General features: G+C 61.8%; 4 protein-coding genes across 4 annotated transcripts; all 4 read right to left on the bottom strand.

Moving 5' to 3' along the window:
- Positions 1-524: 524 nt before the first annotated feature.
- Positions 525-1736, bottom strand: LBRM_09_0510 (conserved hypothetical protein; the record flags this gene model as incomplete). The annotated part of the gene is made up of 1 exon (XM_001562617.1): positions 525-1736. One exon carries the CDS (start codon positions 1734-1736, stop codon positions 525-527), a length of 1212 nt encoding a protein of 403 aa, XP_001562667.1.
- An 848-nt stretch (positions 1737-2584) lies between these two features.
- LBRM_09_0500 (conserved hypothetical protein) lies at positions 2585-4603 on the bottom strand (the record flags this gene model as incomplete). The annotated part of the gene is made up of 1 exon (XM_001562616.1): positions 2585-4603. The coding sequence occupies one exon, from the start codon at positions 4601-4603 to the stop codon at positions 2585-2587; it is 2019 nt and encodes a 672-aa protein (XP_001562666.1).
- A 1963-nt stretch (positions 4604-6566) lies between these two features.
- LBRM_09_0490 (putative serine/threonine protein phosphatase) lies at positions 6567-8507 on the bottom strand (the record flags this gene model as incomplete). Its single annotated transcript, XM_001562615.2, has 1 exon — positions 6567-8507. One exon carries the CDS (start codon positions 8505-8507, stop codon positions 6567-6569), a length of 1941 nt encoding a protein of 646 aa, XP_001562665.2.
- A 1251-nt stretch (positions 8508-9758) lies between these two features.
- On the bottom strand, positions 9759-15983 carry LBRM_09_0480 (conserved hypothetical protein; the record flags this gene model as incomplete). Its single annotated transcript, XM_001562614.1, has 1 exon — positions 9759-15983. One exon carries the CDS (start codon positions 15981-15983, stop codon positions 9759-9761), a length of 6225 nt encoding a protein of 2074 aa, XP_001562664.1.
- Positions 15984-16052: the final 69 nt, after the last annotated feature.

Here is a 16052-nt window from a genome sequence, read left to right as displayed (position 1 = left end):
ACACCCACGCTCGTGTGCGTCAAGAACTGATGTTGAGGGTTCTTTGAGTGCGAAAAGGATGCGGATATGAGTCGATGGAGAGGGGAGGGTGAGGGGTCGTAGATGATGGCGGTTCAGGGGAGAGCGCGAGAGACAAACGTGCATCCTTCCAACATGGCAGCAGCGAATGGTCCGCAGTGCACCGTTATGTGTCTCTATGTCTGCAGCGAGCCACCTTGGTGGTCGACTTGGAGCTCATTCCGTGCGTTCTCTAGAGCCCCAACGTGCCACATGAGGGGGTGGGGGAGGAGGAGGAAGGCACAGTGTATGTATGTATGTGTAAGAGCGCATTGTTTAGCCGCACATCCTCTTGTTGGTTTGGACAGGCGTGGGCTGACGTACGCTACGTTGTCCCGCTGTGATCACTGCGGGCAAAAGCGGCACAAAAGTCCGTCCGCGAGCAGCAGTCGTGCACTGCGCGTGCTCAGCGTGGCGCACAGCTGTGGGCCGCCGTTGACGCTCGCTCATCACCGCAGTCGAGCGCTTCATGCAGACGACCTCATCTTCTCACTGTACAGCATCGCCCTGTACGCTTCGATGAAGCCCTTTTTTTCGTTCATGCCAACCGACAGCGGCTGGCGGCGCATGCCGCCACCGCTGCCGCTCACAAGGAGCGTCTGCCCTCGCTGGCACATGACGTTGCGCAGCTCCAGAAGCGCCGGTGTGGACAGCGTCCAGTAGCACACCGACGCGGTGGATTTACTCTCCGCCGCCATTGACGGTGTGGCGCGCGCAAGGCGCGCGCTGCGGTACGTCACTTCAGCGGAAGTGAGGAAGGGGCTTGCCCACGCCGATGTCGTGCTTCCGTAGAGAAGCACTCCAGTGCGGAAGAGCGCCTCGAAGAAGCCCTCACTATCGTCGCCAAGCACGTTCTGCAGGGCAGGAGAGTCGTACTGAATCGTGGCAAGGTGCACCACACACTCTGCGGATGCTTTGTGGGGCGCGGCAGACATGCACGTTACCGTCGGCATCAGCAGAAGGCCACGTCCATTGCTGCACGTTCCCTCGCCGAACCACCACACCGGCACTCCGGCACGCGCCGCTGCCTTCTGCACGCGGTAGAGCGGCAACTCCGTCGTCTCCGTCTTCTTCTGGATGGCCTGCTGTTCAGCGTTGCCCGGCTGCTGCGCTGTGAGGAAGACGAGGGAGCCAGTGCGACGGGTGTAGGCCCACACCTTCCAGCGCTGCATGGGACTAGGCCAGAAGACGCGCAGACCGGGGGTGGCACCCGCTTCTGCTGTCGTCGTCGCATCTGGGAAACAAATGGCGTGATAAGGCTGGGCGAGCACCACCTCGAGAACCAAGGCATCCCACACAGACTGGAGGTTGCACACCACGAGGTCACCCGCACGGACTGCACGGGAGGAGCAGCTCGCCTCGCCGTTCTTTTGCTGAGGCTTTACCAACACCGCTGGCTGCTCTGGAAGGATGTGTCCGATAAAGAAGAGCAGGCCACGCAGCCACGCTCGCTGCAGCGGTGCAAGCAGGAGGCGACCCAGCAGGCCGAGATAGGCGGCATGGAGAACCCACAGCAGAGTGTCTGTTACGAGCAGGAGAAGCACAAACACAGTGCTGAGGAGCAAACGTATGGGAAACATGCAGATGGACGCTATTCGACCAGCGGAGGTAGGGGCAATCACGAAGGTGAAGGGGTGAATGCCAGTGGCGGCATCGCCAAAGTGGCGGAACTTCTCCATGGCCTCGTCCGCTGTCTGTCTCCGTCTTGTCGCTCGTGCGTCTCCACTCGCTCTGCCGCTGTGATGGCTGCGACCAGGGATGCCCCTCCCCCTGCTCTCTTTCCTCCACTAGAGAAGCAATAAAAGGACCGGGATGGCTTTTGGTGGGGTTTCGATCACGAAGTGCTCCTATAAGTGGTGATGAGTGACGTAGACGAAAGACGGCTCGCGGGGGTTGTCGTAATACGTGTGCGTGCGTGTGTGTGTGCACGCGAGAAGAGGCGTATAGAAAATACAAGAGAGGACAACGATGGGCGTCATGCCGACGCGGGGGGATGCGGGAAGACAGAGACGTTCATCGGGAGGAAGCGCAGAGGAGGAATAGGGAGGGGGAGGGGAGGGCGACGCGCGAACACACGTTTCCGATAGAAGCTGCAAACAACACTCCAACCACCACTGCTTGTCGCCCTCGCACCTCCCCTCTCTCCTCCTCCTTCATCAAAGCATACCCATACGCACCCACTCACGTAAGAGTGTAACAGGAGGTATGAGAGATGCTCGACCACGATGGTCTGCTGTGATCCTCTGCGGCCATCTATGGCCATTGCTCTCTCGTCACGTGTTGCTTCTTACTCATCCGAGTTGGCACTGGTGGGTGAGTTGATGGGTGTGGCGGATTTCACGACCGCAGACATCCATAACAAAGCGGTGGAAAGAGAAGAGAAAGCCGACGCAGTCACACCCACATCTGCAGAGATGATAGGCGCACACATCTTGTATGCCCCCCCGTGCTCGCGTGCGTGTATGGCATCTACTGTTAAGCCGCGATCCCTCTGCGAAGAGCTAAAAAAAGGCTCTGCTGCCTCTCCTTACACGTCCGATTCCGTCGTGGAGGGCTCGACAAGGTCCACCGGCAGCAGCGAGTTGAAGTAGTGAAAGTCCAGCATCACCTCGCTGCTCCGCGAATGAATGTGGACCAGGCGATCGGAGAACTTGTAGTGGGTGATAATCTCCTCGCTTGTGTAGGTGCGCTTTGCGGTAATGGTGGAGCCGCTCTCCATCTCTGTCGCGTCGAAGACGGCCACAATTTGAAAGTGCGCCCGGACTACGTCCGCGCGGGACGCGAACGTGGACGGCACTTCGGCGGAGGTGCCGCCGCTACCGAGAGACGCTGCGACGTGGGGTAGCTCCAAGAAGGGGTGCAGTGGACTGCGCTCGTCGATAATGTGAATAATTTCGGTCGGATACCAAAGGGAGAGCTGCCCGCTTTCTCCGTGATCGAGATACCTCTCCCCCGCGCAGGTCCAGCGCATCTCACGAACGCATAGATGGACCCGTTCCATGACATGGCCGTTATTCTCGACGAAACCGTGGCTCTGCATGGACAGTGAGACGTCAGGCTCAGGAATGCCAGTGGGCAACACCGATCGCTTGACGGCAGAGGCGGCGCTGGACGACGAGGCTCCCGAGGAGTGGGAGGAAGAGGCGGAGGTGCTCAGCGTGGAGGAGGCCGTCGTACGAGACGACGAGGCCGACGACGACCTGCTGGGGCTGCTCGAGGCGCTCTGGTGGGCCTCCCTTTCGGTGCACTGGACACCGCGGCGACCTTCGCTGCGCTGACCGCGATGGCGTCCCTGACTGGCCGCCTCACCGGCGCGAATACCACTGCCGGTCGTGTGCAGCTGCTGATCCCGCTGCTTTCGCCGCCGGTGGTGCCTCTGCGCAGGGGCCGGCCTGCTCTTATCCTCTCTGCTGCTTCTCCCAGCTGAGTCGTGTGGCGCCGGCGGGCTGCATTGACGGCTACGCTCCTTCTTGCGTCGCTTCTGCGCCTTTGCCACGTGACGGTTCTCATCGCTCTCCGTCGCCGGCACTGCGGTCCGCTGCGGCTTCCCCTCGCCGTCGCCTCCAACGAGCACCACTCTGGGCAGGTGCTGATGGGTGCACTCCCCCGTCGATCCGGCGAGCTCTTTGACGAGATGCGCGTCCCGTAGCGGCTGAGGCTGCTGCTGTTGTATGTGGTATTCTTTGAGGGGCTCTGCCGTCACACAGAACAGGCGTAGCTTGCCGCGAGCTAGCGGGATGTGGTTGTCTACGTTGGCCATCCGGAACACCAGCCGCCACGGATTCGCCCGGCCTGGTAGGCTTGTCAGCGTACAGAAGTCGCTAAAAACGACGCGGTGGCCCAACTTGTCCGTGTGCGCGGCCTTTCCTACGACGAGGGCGGCGACGAGGCCGACGAACAAAATGTTCACGTACGAGCACACCATCACGATGGCAGTGCGACCGCTGTAGCACCGGTGGGTGGCGACGCTCATCACGTCCTCGTCCTCGCCCATGTAGCCGCCGTTTGCCGCCAAACTCACGACCGTGAAGTAGATGGCGGAGACCACGTTCACTTGCGCCCCGCATGCCATCCCCCACGCGTAGTAGGCGCCCGTGATGAGCAGCACAATGATGAGGTAGAGAGCGACGGAGTACGTGAGGAGAACCGTCCACGATTGTGAGCGAAGAAAGTAGAAAAGGGACAAACTGCGAAAGCGAAAAGTGTTGACGCCGACCTGGTGCGCTGTGAGGTGACCTCTGTCGTCGAAGACCGGCACCTGTCCGGTTAAGCTCCTGGGGTCGCGGTGCTCCGTGCAACACATTCGCGACATGAGCGATGCCAGCGCAGGTCTTCGCGAAAGGCCTTGCGTTTGCGATACCCCACACCATGCAGGTGACGACGCGCCCCGCACCGAGAAGCCGGGCCTGCTGACCCCAGTCGACCCGTAGTCTGGCGGCACATCGAAGAGCGGCACACCGAGGATAGAACTCTTCAGCTCGCTGGGGAGGTCATGCGGGTCTTTCACTGCCCGCTCCTGCGGTGTCAACGAGACACCACGCAACATCGCCAAGCGGTGCGGATGCTGTCAATGAAGAGAGCGTGGGCAGTTGCGAGCGCGTCAGCGCGGCGCGGTAATGTGAGCACGCGAGAGGTGGGAGCAGGCAGCAGGAGACTCACCAGTGCACGGGTGATGCGAGCATGGGAAGTTGTCGTTGAAGGAGGTGCGTCGTGGTGCTTTTTTTGGGCGAGGCAACAGGAATGACCGTCCTAAGAGTCAATTTCTTTTCCTTTCGCTCAAACGAGTCACCCAACGCACCAAATCAACAACGCCAAGTGTCCGCAGAGAGAGAGAGAGAGAGAGGAGGGCAGGGGGAAAGAGGAAAGGAAGGAGGTGGGTGGGGGCTACTGATGAGCGCGTGCTGTCGTGTCACTGAGTGCTGAGGTGGCAGTGTCTCTGCCTCTGTGCAGTGGTGCCGCCACAAACGAACACCCCCCAATACGACACAATCAAAAAACAAGTCGAGTCGCTAATGTGTGACCGCCGGTGGGGTCTTTTTACCGCGCGGGTAAAACAACACAAGCAAAGCGGAACAGAGGGAGGGAGATGGAGATGGAGGGGCATGGACGAGTGTCGGCAAGCATGCAGGGCTGAGCAGGGGCACCGATAGTTGCAGAAGTAGCGGTACACTAGCCTTGCTGAGCGCTCAACACACTGATACAGTTTCCATTGCCCTTTTGTTTCTTCTTCTGTGTGTGTAGCCCCGGGGTCCCGTACCCTCACCCCACTCTCGGTGTGAGGAGCCTGGGCGACTCCCTGAGGAGGGGGTGGGTGGGGCCTGGTGACGCGTCCTCTGCGACAGAGAGTGGGCGCGCTGCCGAGGAAAAAGTGTCCGTTTCCCTATGGACGATGGGGATTGGAGTAGACGGTGCTGTCTGCGTGTGTGTGTGTGGGGTACTTGTGACTTCCTTTAGTGTTCTGCCCACCTGCCTGCGCGGCCCCGACCGTTCTTCCCACCCCCTGCCTCACTCACTCCCCCTTGCTCATGGCGCTCCTCGCCCCCTCCCTCTCCTTTCTTGACGTTGGTTGCTGCCCTTGTGGTTGTTCGTCTTGTTCATGAGCGATGCGGTTTGGTGGACGGGCGGGCATGCGTGTGTGTATGTCCGTCTGTTCACTTGGAGCGTGTCTCTCGTGTACAGAGGGAGGGGAGGGGGGTGACAGCGGGGGAAAATGGGTGGAGTGGTGGGCTACGTTGCCAAGGATGAAAGAGAGCTACAGCGACACGGTCAATGGGCGAAGCAACAACCCAAGGAAAGAAAACACGCACACACCCACGAAGGCCCCAACTCTCGTCGTGTGTGGGTGTGCATGTGTGGTTGGTTGGCAGGTTGGTTGGGGGAGGGGGGGGCACATTCTGGGCAAGTGCACGCGTGTACGTCAAAGAGTGTGGCGCCCCTCTTCCTCCCCTTTTTCCCCCCTCGCCAACGCCGGTTGCTCACTTCCCTCCTCCTCCTCCATTCAGCTCACCTTTGCACGTAAAAACTCGACGGGAGAGAGAAGCACAGTCGTGCGCAGGGACGTCTCGTGTGCACCTGTACAGAGGCAAAGGGGGAGGGAGGAAGGCAGCGGGAGGCGGCGGGAAGACGTCGGAGAGTAAGTGGGGGAAGGGATGGGGCAACACGAATGGGTGGAGGGCGACGTTCGGCGACGGTGGTAGTGCTGCAGCGGGCGGCAGCGGCGGCGTGTTACGCACCCCCACGCACACACACACACACACACGCAGAAAATGCCTTACTGTGCATACAAGACGGGAAGGCAAGACAGGAAAAAAAAAGCGAAGAGAAGACATGTCACGACAGTCGAAGTACACGCGCCCGGATGCACAGGCGCACCCCATGTGGGAAGGAGGAGGAGGAGGAGGAGGATTGGCAGAAAGAAAGAACGAAGGCGAAAGGGGGGGGGGAGGGGGAGGAGGAGGCAGACGAATACATTAACACACACATGCACACACACACACGCACGCAGAGGCTTAGCGCCGATGGCCATCTCCCTCTTCCGTTACGTAGTCTTCTTCTTCATACGTGTCTGCCGTCTTCACAATCAGGCGAATCTTCCCCTCGGCGACGAGCACCACACCGGCGCCATTCTGGTGGCCCACGTAGGCGCTCGTGCTGAAGATGGTGAAGACGCGAGCGCTCTTGCTCAGCTTCAGTCCATCGGACTTCTCCTGATGCGCCCGAAAGATGTACTCAAAGTGGAAGTGGTCGAGGAAGTCGTCCACCGCCTTGGAGCCGAACAGGATGACACCAGTGCCGCGCGGGTTGGAGCCAAAGCCGAACATATCGAGCTCACTCTCGTTCTCGGCCGGGTCGGCCCAGCACGTATCCATCCCTATTTGGCGGTACATGCGGTGCTGCGGCGTCTCGTTCTCTGGAGCCTGGAAGAACGACTCCATCATCGGGAAGTCAGCGCTCTTCAAAATGTCGAGCCGGTCGTCGACGCCACCGCTGTAGCGCGGGATGCCACCGTGAGTGCAGTAGATCTTCTTGTCAATGTTGGCCGTCAGCGGCAGATGGGCAAAGGCCTCACTTGCGCGGTGCCACAGTTCCTCACCGAGGGCGGCGCCAAAGGTGCTGTGGCATTGGGCACGGAAGCTCGTATTGCCGTAGCCGGATATGTCGCCGCTCACGAGGGTGTCTTCGTGGTTGCCGCGCAACAGCAGCACCTTGTGCGGGGCAAGCACTTTCATTGAGAGTAGGTAGGCGACAACTTCGACGCTGAACTCGCCACGGTCAACGTAGTCGCCGAGGAAAACGAAGCGGTGCGGGGTGTAGCGCAGATCCTGGAAGCTAATAAGGTTGTCCATGAAGTAGAAAAGGTCGCGGAAGTTGCCGTGCAAGTCGCCAAAGACGTAGCACGGCGACGCGACGGACCCGTGCCGTGGCTCATTCATCAGTATGCACTTCGCCTCCTCGCACAGGTTAATGAGCGTTCGGCCAAAACCCTCCACGTCATCCGGCGAATGCTCGCAGCCGTTGCGGACCGCAAAAGTCTTGACGATGTAGTGGTACACCGCATTGCCGTACGAGGACATGGGCGACAGCATGTTTGCGTCCCGCGCGAACTGCTGGTTGAAGAGCCGCAGCGTCTGATGGGTGAGGATGGCGTCCGCGTCCAGTGAAAGGTCGCGTGCAAAGAGGAGATCGCGGCGAAGGTTTAAGTGCGCCACGCCAGCGCGCTGCGCGAGGCTGGAGGCGGCGACGCCGGCTGAGCCAGCGCGAGGGTCCTTCGGGTGCGGCTCATCGTCAACCTCCTCACCACCGTTACCTGCTTTGGCACCGCTCCCATGCATAAGCACGCTACCGCGTCCAAGCGCACAGCTTAGCCGCCCTGGACTAACGCTGCTGAAGCATTCCTCGTCTATGTTCAGGCTAGGGGACGCATCTGTCCCAGCGCAGCCGGTGGCGCCGGGGCTGCCGAGGGAAAAGCGCTGCGTCCGAAACGAGCTGGTGTCCCGCAAGTACTTCGACGAGACCACCGGCGTGTCAGCGTCGCGCAGGTCTTGGCGACCGTACGTCTTGTCGAGCACTGAGGAGAGCGGCACCGAAAGCGCGGCGCCGTTCTCGATGACGATTACTGACATGGATATCTCGAAGCTCGGCGCCGGCGGCAGCCCACCCACACGACCACTCAGCCGCTCCGCCGCTGATAGGGGGCCTTCAGAGACGATGGAGAGGCTGCCGTTGCGCCGCATAGCGGTTGGGCTGGCTGTGATAAGCATGGAAGGGTCGCTGTGCACCGCGCCGACGCCGCCGCTACCACTGGGAAGGACTTGGTTCGGTGAGGACCCGCTGCAGCGCTTGGTCGCCATGCTGCGCAGCTGCCGGCTCAGCGCGTTGTTCTCCGACTGAAGGTCCAGAACATAGCTAATAAGCTCCTCGCGGGAGAGCTCCATCAAGTCGCTGGGCATGATTGTGACTATACCGCGAGTACGCCTGAATGTCTGCGCATACGCTTCTGGCTGTAGGCTAGTGGCCGTGCCAATCTACCCACACCCACCCACCCACCCACACACACGCACCCTCCCTCTCTTTCAATAATTGAAACAGCGCTGATTTTCTGTCTTGTTTTCTCCGGCTGGCACTCTTTGAGTAGCAAACGCGTGTGTGCGTATGTGTTGGCTCACGCTACACGCGGGTGGAAAGCAAGGGAGAGGAGGAGAGCAACACCACACAGAAAGTAGAGGGCTGGAGGCAGAGGGAAGGGAAGAGGGAGTGAGGAAGCGTAAAGTGAAGAAGAGTTGGTGATGATGATGGGCTGGGGGCAGGAAGCGAAGTGGGCGCGCGTACGCGTGTGTTCGCGGGCGCCGGGGTGTGCAGGGTGAAGAGGAAGAGCTCAGCGGCATGCACTCCACGGAGGACACGGGTATGAGACTCGCGGCCTTTCCCGTTTTGTTTTTTGTTTCTTCTTGTTTGCACTTCTTTGCGCAACCCCCACCCCGCGCGCATGTCCCTGAGGAAGTCGCCTGCGTGTGGGTGTGGGTGCGTTTCGCCCCCTCACCCCCATCCATTTTGCCTGTCGTGTTGTTCGTTTCGTTCCCCATCAGCCGCAACGGGCGTAATTTTGACGCCTCAACGGGGAAGGGGTGGGTGGGTGGGCAAGGGCGAACGTCTCGAGCCTCGTATCGATGCGGATGGCGTAGATATGCTACGGTGGAGGGGGACGGAGAAAGAGGAGAGGCAGGGCGCGCGACGGAGGTGCTTCCCTCCTCACCGTTTCATGCACAAGTCTTGTTTCTCTTACCCCAACGCGCCCACTCTCTCCCAGAGGACGCGTCACCAGGCCCCACCCACCCCCTCGCCTCGGGGAGGCGCTCAGGCTCCTCACCACCACTAGGCAGCGCGGGCCGGGTGCGATGCGCTCGAGTCCGGCTGACACGCTGCCTCACACCGAGAGTGGGGTGGGGGTACGGGACCCCGGGGATACCGCACGCTGCGGTGTGTCCCTTCTCCCCTCGTTATGCGGGAATATACACACTGAAGGAGAATACAGAGGTGGAGAAGAGGCAAAAAAGAGAGAACACCTCGCACAGTGGGACGTGGGCTGGGAGGAGGGGAGGGATGAAAGAAACTCCTCTCCCTCACGCGCCTATGCCTCTCAGTTCACGAGCTACTCAAATGATGAACGTGCCTGCATCTTCCACCTCGTCTGAGTTGAGTGGCTAGCCGACCTCCTGATGACCACCCCCTTCGCATGATCCGGCTTGATTGGGGAGGTGGTTCTGCTGTTCTTCTGTGACCATCGTCAGCAACTTCGCCAGTATCTCGCGTATCTCCTGCTCTCGGGTGATCGCCGCTGCGGATCGCTTCGGCTCACGACTGCTGCATGCGACGAGCCGCAGGAGATCTGGCATCATGCATAGCAAATTCTTCGTTGCCGCACCGCTTCCGGCGCGCGGACCGACTCGTGCGTTGTTCTGTGCACTCTGCAGCATGTCACGCAGGGTGTCGACGAGTAGCGCGCCGGCACTGGCGTCGTCAGGGTTGCTAACAAACTGCGCTATGATTGCCTTGTTGCGGGATTCCATAGAGGCTTGTGCCACCTTCTGCAGCTGGCTGCGCGAAGCCGCTGCCGGTGCGGTGTCGGAGGCGTGGCTGGCGCGCTGCGACTGTGCCGGCGCCTCGTGACAGGCGACGGTGCCCTGCAGACTGAGGGGCATGTGACTGCTATCACTGCCGCTGCGAGTGTGATGATGCTGATGGTGGTGCTGCAGTGTCGAGGCGGACGACAAGGGCGGTAGGCGACCTGTCGGCGTGGCCGCGACGGCGTCTGCCCAGCGCTGTAACAGCGCCAAACTCCGCCGCGCCACCCGATCCAGCGCCACGCCCTCTGCAGTGGACGCGATTGATAAAGCCGTGATGGCTGTCGCTGCACATATCACATCCTCATACTGCTCCATCGCAAAGTGAACCACCTCGCCGAGGATGTCCACAAGCAGGTCGAGCGACTGCAGCGCCGCCGTGACATGCGGCGGCAGCATCGTTGTTGTTGGAGTCGCGGTAGTTCCGCTTGTCGCTGCCGCTCCGGTCTGCGGTGTCGCCTCCAAGTGCCGCACCACCGTGGAGGTGGTGGTGAGCAGCTGCTCAAACACGCCACAGAGCGCGGCCACTCCATCCTGGCGGCATTGCACCGCGGCCGCGGTAAGGGCTGAGACACTGCTAACCTCCGTGCTGGGAGTGGGTAGTGACGACGACGGCGTCGGGGTGCGCGCCAGCACCGTTCCCCACAGCGTGCGCTGCAGTAAATTGACGCACTCTTCTAGGAAGAGCGCGGGGAGGGTGAAGGGCGCGCTGCCCAACCGCGGCGGCTCGGTTAGAATTGCCGCAGAGGCGAGGTGCAGCAACAACAGCGTACCGGTGACTTGCAGGGTGCTGGGGGCCATAAACACCAGCCGCACGTGATTCTCGTCGGTCGTCGTCGCTGGCGTCTCAGTCGCCGCGGCGGGGGTGTTGGCGGATGCAGGATTCGGCGGCAGTGCATCGGACTCTCTGCGCTTCGCAGCGGCCGCACCGAGAGGATCCATGCCCATGTGATGCAGTATCAAGGTGTTCATCGTCTCCATGACGGAGCTGAGATACCCCGGGTGCGAGCCAGGCGGCATCACCGACTTGAGTGGGATCAGCGCGCTCGCCGCCGTCGCTCTTGCATTGGTGGTGGCCTCATCGTCCCCCACTGTGATGGAGACCGACTCGTAGACGCCCTGTAAAACAAAGCTTTTGAGCGTCGCCGCTGACGGAAAGGCAGACAACAACACCCCGTTCCACATTGTCTGCGCCTCGCAGCTAGATAGTGTTGGCCACACCGCGGTCACCCCCTCGAGCAGCGTGGACTGCGCCTTGTTGGGGAAGTAGTACGAGTTCACCACAGCTGGGCAGCGGGTGACAGCCTGCAAGAGGAAGAGGAGGCGAGTGAAGTACTGGGTAGGAGATGAGGAGCCACCGTGTCGCAGCCCTGCGCCTGAGATTGATTTTACAGCGGGTGCTGGTGCCGCTGCACCGAAGCCGCCACTACCCCAGCCGCTGAAGAAGGAGCTGAACCCCGTCGTGCTGTGACTGCGCTCTACGGTGCTTGACTGCGTGGAGGCGGTGAGGTCAGCCGCGGCATCTGGCGCCGCCGTCGCGAGGCGCTGAAGGCGGAAGCTGTCGCAGAGGGCGGCTACAGCGGCCGCCATCACTGCGATGGTACACTGCTTTCCTCTTCTGTGGACGTGGGGTGCATTTGCTGTCCCTTCTCGAAGATCTGCAGGCAGCTCATCAGCACAGTCATTGCCCCCGCCACAGAGGATCAGCCGCTCCAGAGCGCTCCAGGCGAGGTGTACCCCATGCGCGTGCAGCCCTTTCCCTGGCATCTCGACAAGGAGCCCGTGGAGGGCGTGCACGGCTGCCAGGGCGGCCTGTTCGCCGGAGGTGCCCCGTAGCACCACGCAAACGTCGCCACACAGTCGCAGGAAACGCTCCAGCACCTGCGTGGCGTCGTCCTTGTCGTCCTCGGCTGCGGCGGTGGCGGCCTGCATGCGTGCGTAATGTGTTACAAGCAGGCGACTACCCGCATCAAACAAAGCGACGCGTACCTCCTCCAGCTGGGCCGGGTGATCGATAAAGCTGCGGAGCAGCTGCGGCATGGTCGTGTCCGGTGAGCATCCCCCTGCCGCCGCGACCACGACTGTTGCGCCGTCTCCTCCCAGCGCAGACGGCAATGGCGATGGCGGAGGCGTCGCGCAAAGCTCTGTCGCCACTGCAGCGACCTCCATGAGAGGCAGCAGCACATCCAGTAGGACGCATCGCCAGCACACCGCGGAGAAGCGCCAGCCATACGTCTGCACGAGAGCAAAGAATGTCTGCAGCGCGGATTGGCGCACCTCCTGTCGATCATCGAGGCAGCCGTTACGTAACTGCCAGAGGAGAGAGCACCAGAGGCGGTCCTGCTGCTGTTGGACGACCGAAACACTGTCGGAATATCGCGCCGGTGACTCTGGAGCCCCTCCAGCAGCCGCACTTACACAGTCGACGGTCGTGACTCTCACGACGCCGACGCTTCCTCTACTGGCGTTATTGTCGACGTTGCAGCGCTCGATCTCCTCGACTGCCTCGCTGCCAAAGACGGCGAGGTAGTCCGCAATAGACCACAGCAGCTGCACGGCGCTCAGATTTGTGTGAAGCTTGCGCTCACCAGCAGTCCCTCCATCGACGCGGTGCACTGTGAAGGCGCCGACGCACACGATCAGGCGGTGCAGACCGTCCACCTTCAGGCGTGGAATGTAGTTATGCTGAATGCTCTCCAGCGCGCGAAAAGCCGTGTTGAGGGATTCAACGGCTTGGCTACTGGACGTAGCAGCACCTGCAGCGGTGGAGGGCGCATTGATGATGCCCAGCTTCTCGAGAAGGAGACTGGAGCTGCTAGCGCTGCGACCACCGACGCTGTTAGTAATGACGCTGCTTTGCAGGATGCTGCTGCTCCCACCAGTGCCGGTGGCGCTGGTACTTGTTAGGACATCACCATCCGCCTTGGTCACCATGGTAGTCCGCTGCAGCAAGGACAAAATAGATTCCCAGGCGGCGCCGTCGATGTCTTCGCCATAAGACTGCACGATCTTCACAACGTCCATCAGAACGGCGGCGGCGGCATTGGCCAGTATCTGGGGGACTGCGGCAGCGACGACAGAAGATGCCGCGGATGTCTCTAACGCTCCCAAGCTAGCGGACCTCTCCTCTATCTGTGGCGGTGCCAGACCCTCATCTGTCTCAAGGAGAGCGGGGGACGTGCGATCCTCCCGCCCCCGCTGCTCCGCCACGTTTGTCTCTGCAGCCGTTGCTGATCGTCCGCCTTGTCCACCGCCTCTGCTTGGCGACCCAGCATACTGTCGTTGCCACTCATGGTAGACGCCGTCGAGTAGGGCAAAAGGCCTCGCCAGCAGCTGCTCTAGCAGGTCGAGGTTGCCAGACGCGGTCGCCGGCGGGGCCGTGGGGGCGCTGCTACGGTTGGCGTCGAGGGAGTTGTGAAGGGCGATCGCCTGTGAGGATCGATGCACAGCAGCGAGAAGCCGTGAGGTGCTTTGTCGGGGATCCGCCTGCACGAAGGGCAGGAGAGGAAGCCCACAGCTGCCGCCGACGCCAGCAGGGCAGTCCTTCGCAGCACTTACGGCCAGAGAAGACCCCGAGGCGGTGGTGGCGAAGAGCGCATTCGCGACTTGCGTGAGGGGCACAGCGGCGAAGGGGCCAGAGGTGAGCACGAGGGCAGCACTCTGCACAGCCTGGTAGGAGGAGGACGGCGCTGCGATCGCAGTGTCACTCAACAGGCTGCCACCTCCACCGCCGGCACTCGCCACCGCCGCAATCTGATGCCGCCCTGCCGATCGACATAGCTGCACGGCTACCGTAGCAACGTGGCTGACGACTGTAGAGAGCACCAGCTCGATCGTGCGGGTTTCCTCTTGCGAGAGATTCCCACTCACCAGTGGCGTGTCTAGGACAGCTGTGACTGGTTCCACACAGCTTGACGCCGTAGCCGCCAGCAGTGCCCCCTTATGCGCCCTCATCATTGTCAACAGTGTTGTGCCCCACCTCTCCACGTGCTGGTGGTCCGTTACGTAGCGGCACACCTTCGTTTCCAGCTCCCACAGATGCAGTGCCCGCGCAACAGCACCGGTGCGCTGATGCTGCACCTGCACCGCTTGAGCACTGGGCCGGCTGCTCCCACCAATGTGGCCTCCGACATCTTCAGATGCTGTGCCGGCCGCCGCGTCGGTGTACCGCAGGTCTATGAAGGGCAGCATGGCTAACAGCGACACGCTCAGGCACTCTGATGTGAGCACCCACTGGTCTCCGCAGCCCTGCGGGTGGTGGCGAGGCAGTCGACTGGACGCGGTAGTGTACGGTGCCGTGACGTGCAGATCCCCGCAGGCCCACTCGTTGACGGCGAGTGCTGCTCCGTCCTGTTGTGGTGACGACGCCGCGGGCCCCAAGGCCACAGTTGCCCTCATCAGCTCCGCGAAGAAGAGCTCAAACTGAGCGTAGGGCAAGTGGCAGGCGTTGTGGACGCAGAGGGAGCGCAATGCGTCACGCAGGTGCAGGGCGTCACTCAGTAGCTGGTCTTCTTGCTCCTGCTCCTCAGTGGACTCCTCGATCCACGACAGCAACCGCTTCAGCATGTGCAAAAGAGGCTCTGTCATAGCGAAGCCGCGCGCGAGCAAGGCCCATCCACTCCTCAGCTGTGCACCGAGGGTATTGGCGATGACGTGAAGCGTCTTCATGATGAAGATCTTGTGCTGTAGGCGACACACACCAAGGATGACGGCGTGTTGCACGGCTGGTGCCCGCCAGCCGCGTGATGTGAGCACCGACGACATTGCCAAAGACGCAGGCGCCGACTGCTGCTGTTTGCTATACGGCGCCGATGCTGTAAGAAGCGGCGTGCCGATGCGCGAGGGGGCGGCGTTCATCTGCGACTGGGGCAAGGACATTATCCAGCTCCCGCTTCTGCCACCGCTGGGACGCGCCGGCGTCACTGTGTTGCCCAGGGTCGAGGAGGAGGTCGTGCGACTACGACGCCGCAGCCACCCAACACCCCAGCTGGGCATAGTGGGGGCATACTGTTGCATCCCCTTCGCGCCACCACTGCTATCCGGCGGCGCGGCGTCGCGATCATCGCTGAGGCTGAGCGTCGCGGCGGCGACGGATCCCGGCACAACCGGCTCAGCAGCCGCGCACGCGTCGTTCAGCGTGAGAAGCGCTTCCAGCAGGGTCGCTGTTGTGGGCGAGGACGCGTCTGACATGCCCGACGCGGTTGGCGGGGCCAGAGCGACCAGGTGACCAGCCACCGAGTCCGGCGCCCGCAGCACGTCCACGAGTGCTGCCAAGTAGGAGTCTCGCTCCCCGGGCAGCTGTAGGATGCAGCTGACTTGTACCCAGTAGCCAGTCGCTTTCAACACGACCGGCAGCACGTCCTCTTCGTAGCGGAGGTGGGGCAGACAGAGCTGCTCGCAGTGGAGAAGGTGCGGGTGCAGCGCCAAGAAGCACGCACGACACCAGCACAGCACCTGGCCCTTCTCTGTCGCGGTAACCGAGGACACCAGCTGCGAAAAGAGCTGGCCAAAGGCGGTGAGGCAGTTGAGTGCTTCCGTGAAACACTGATAGGCTGTGGACGCGTTCGTCGTACACAGGCAGAGCGGCGTTGACACTGCCGCCGCCTCGTAAGCATTCGCGGGCGCTGTCTTGATCTGCAGCGGGGAGGGCTTCAGTGATCGCTCGCCCAGGCTGCCATCAACGGTGTCCCCGGCGGACAGGAAGCGCGGAGGGGTGATGGGCAGCAGAGGCGACCTTGTAAGCGCCGCCTCCTCCGCCTCCTCGCCGTCACTGCCACCGCGTCTGTCATCGGCGCTCGCCTGCATGGTGGTGGTAGGAGGGGGTTGGATGTGGGACACCACCACTGCCTGCACGGACAGCACAAGGCGGACCAG

Source organism: Leishmania braziliensis, chromosome 9 (assembly GCF_000002845.2).
Source record: "Leishmania braziliensis MHOM/BR/75/M2904 complete genome, chromosome 9".
Classification (NCBI taxonomy): domain Eukaryota; phylum Euglenozoa; class Kinetoplastea; order Trypanosomatida; family Trypanosomatidae; genus Leishmania; species Leishmania braziliensis.
Note: the sequence above shows the minus strand (reverse complement) of the source record. Positions and strands in the feature narration are given on the sequence as shown.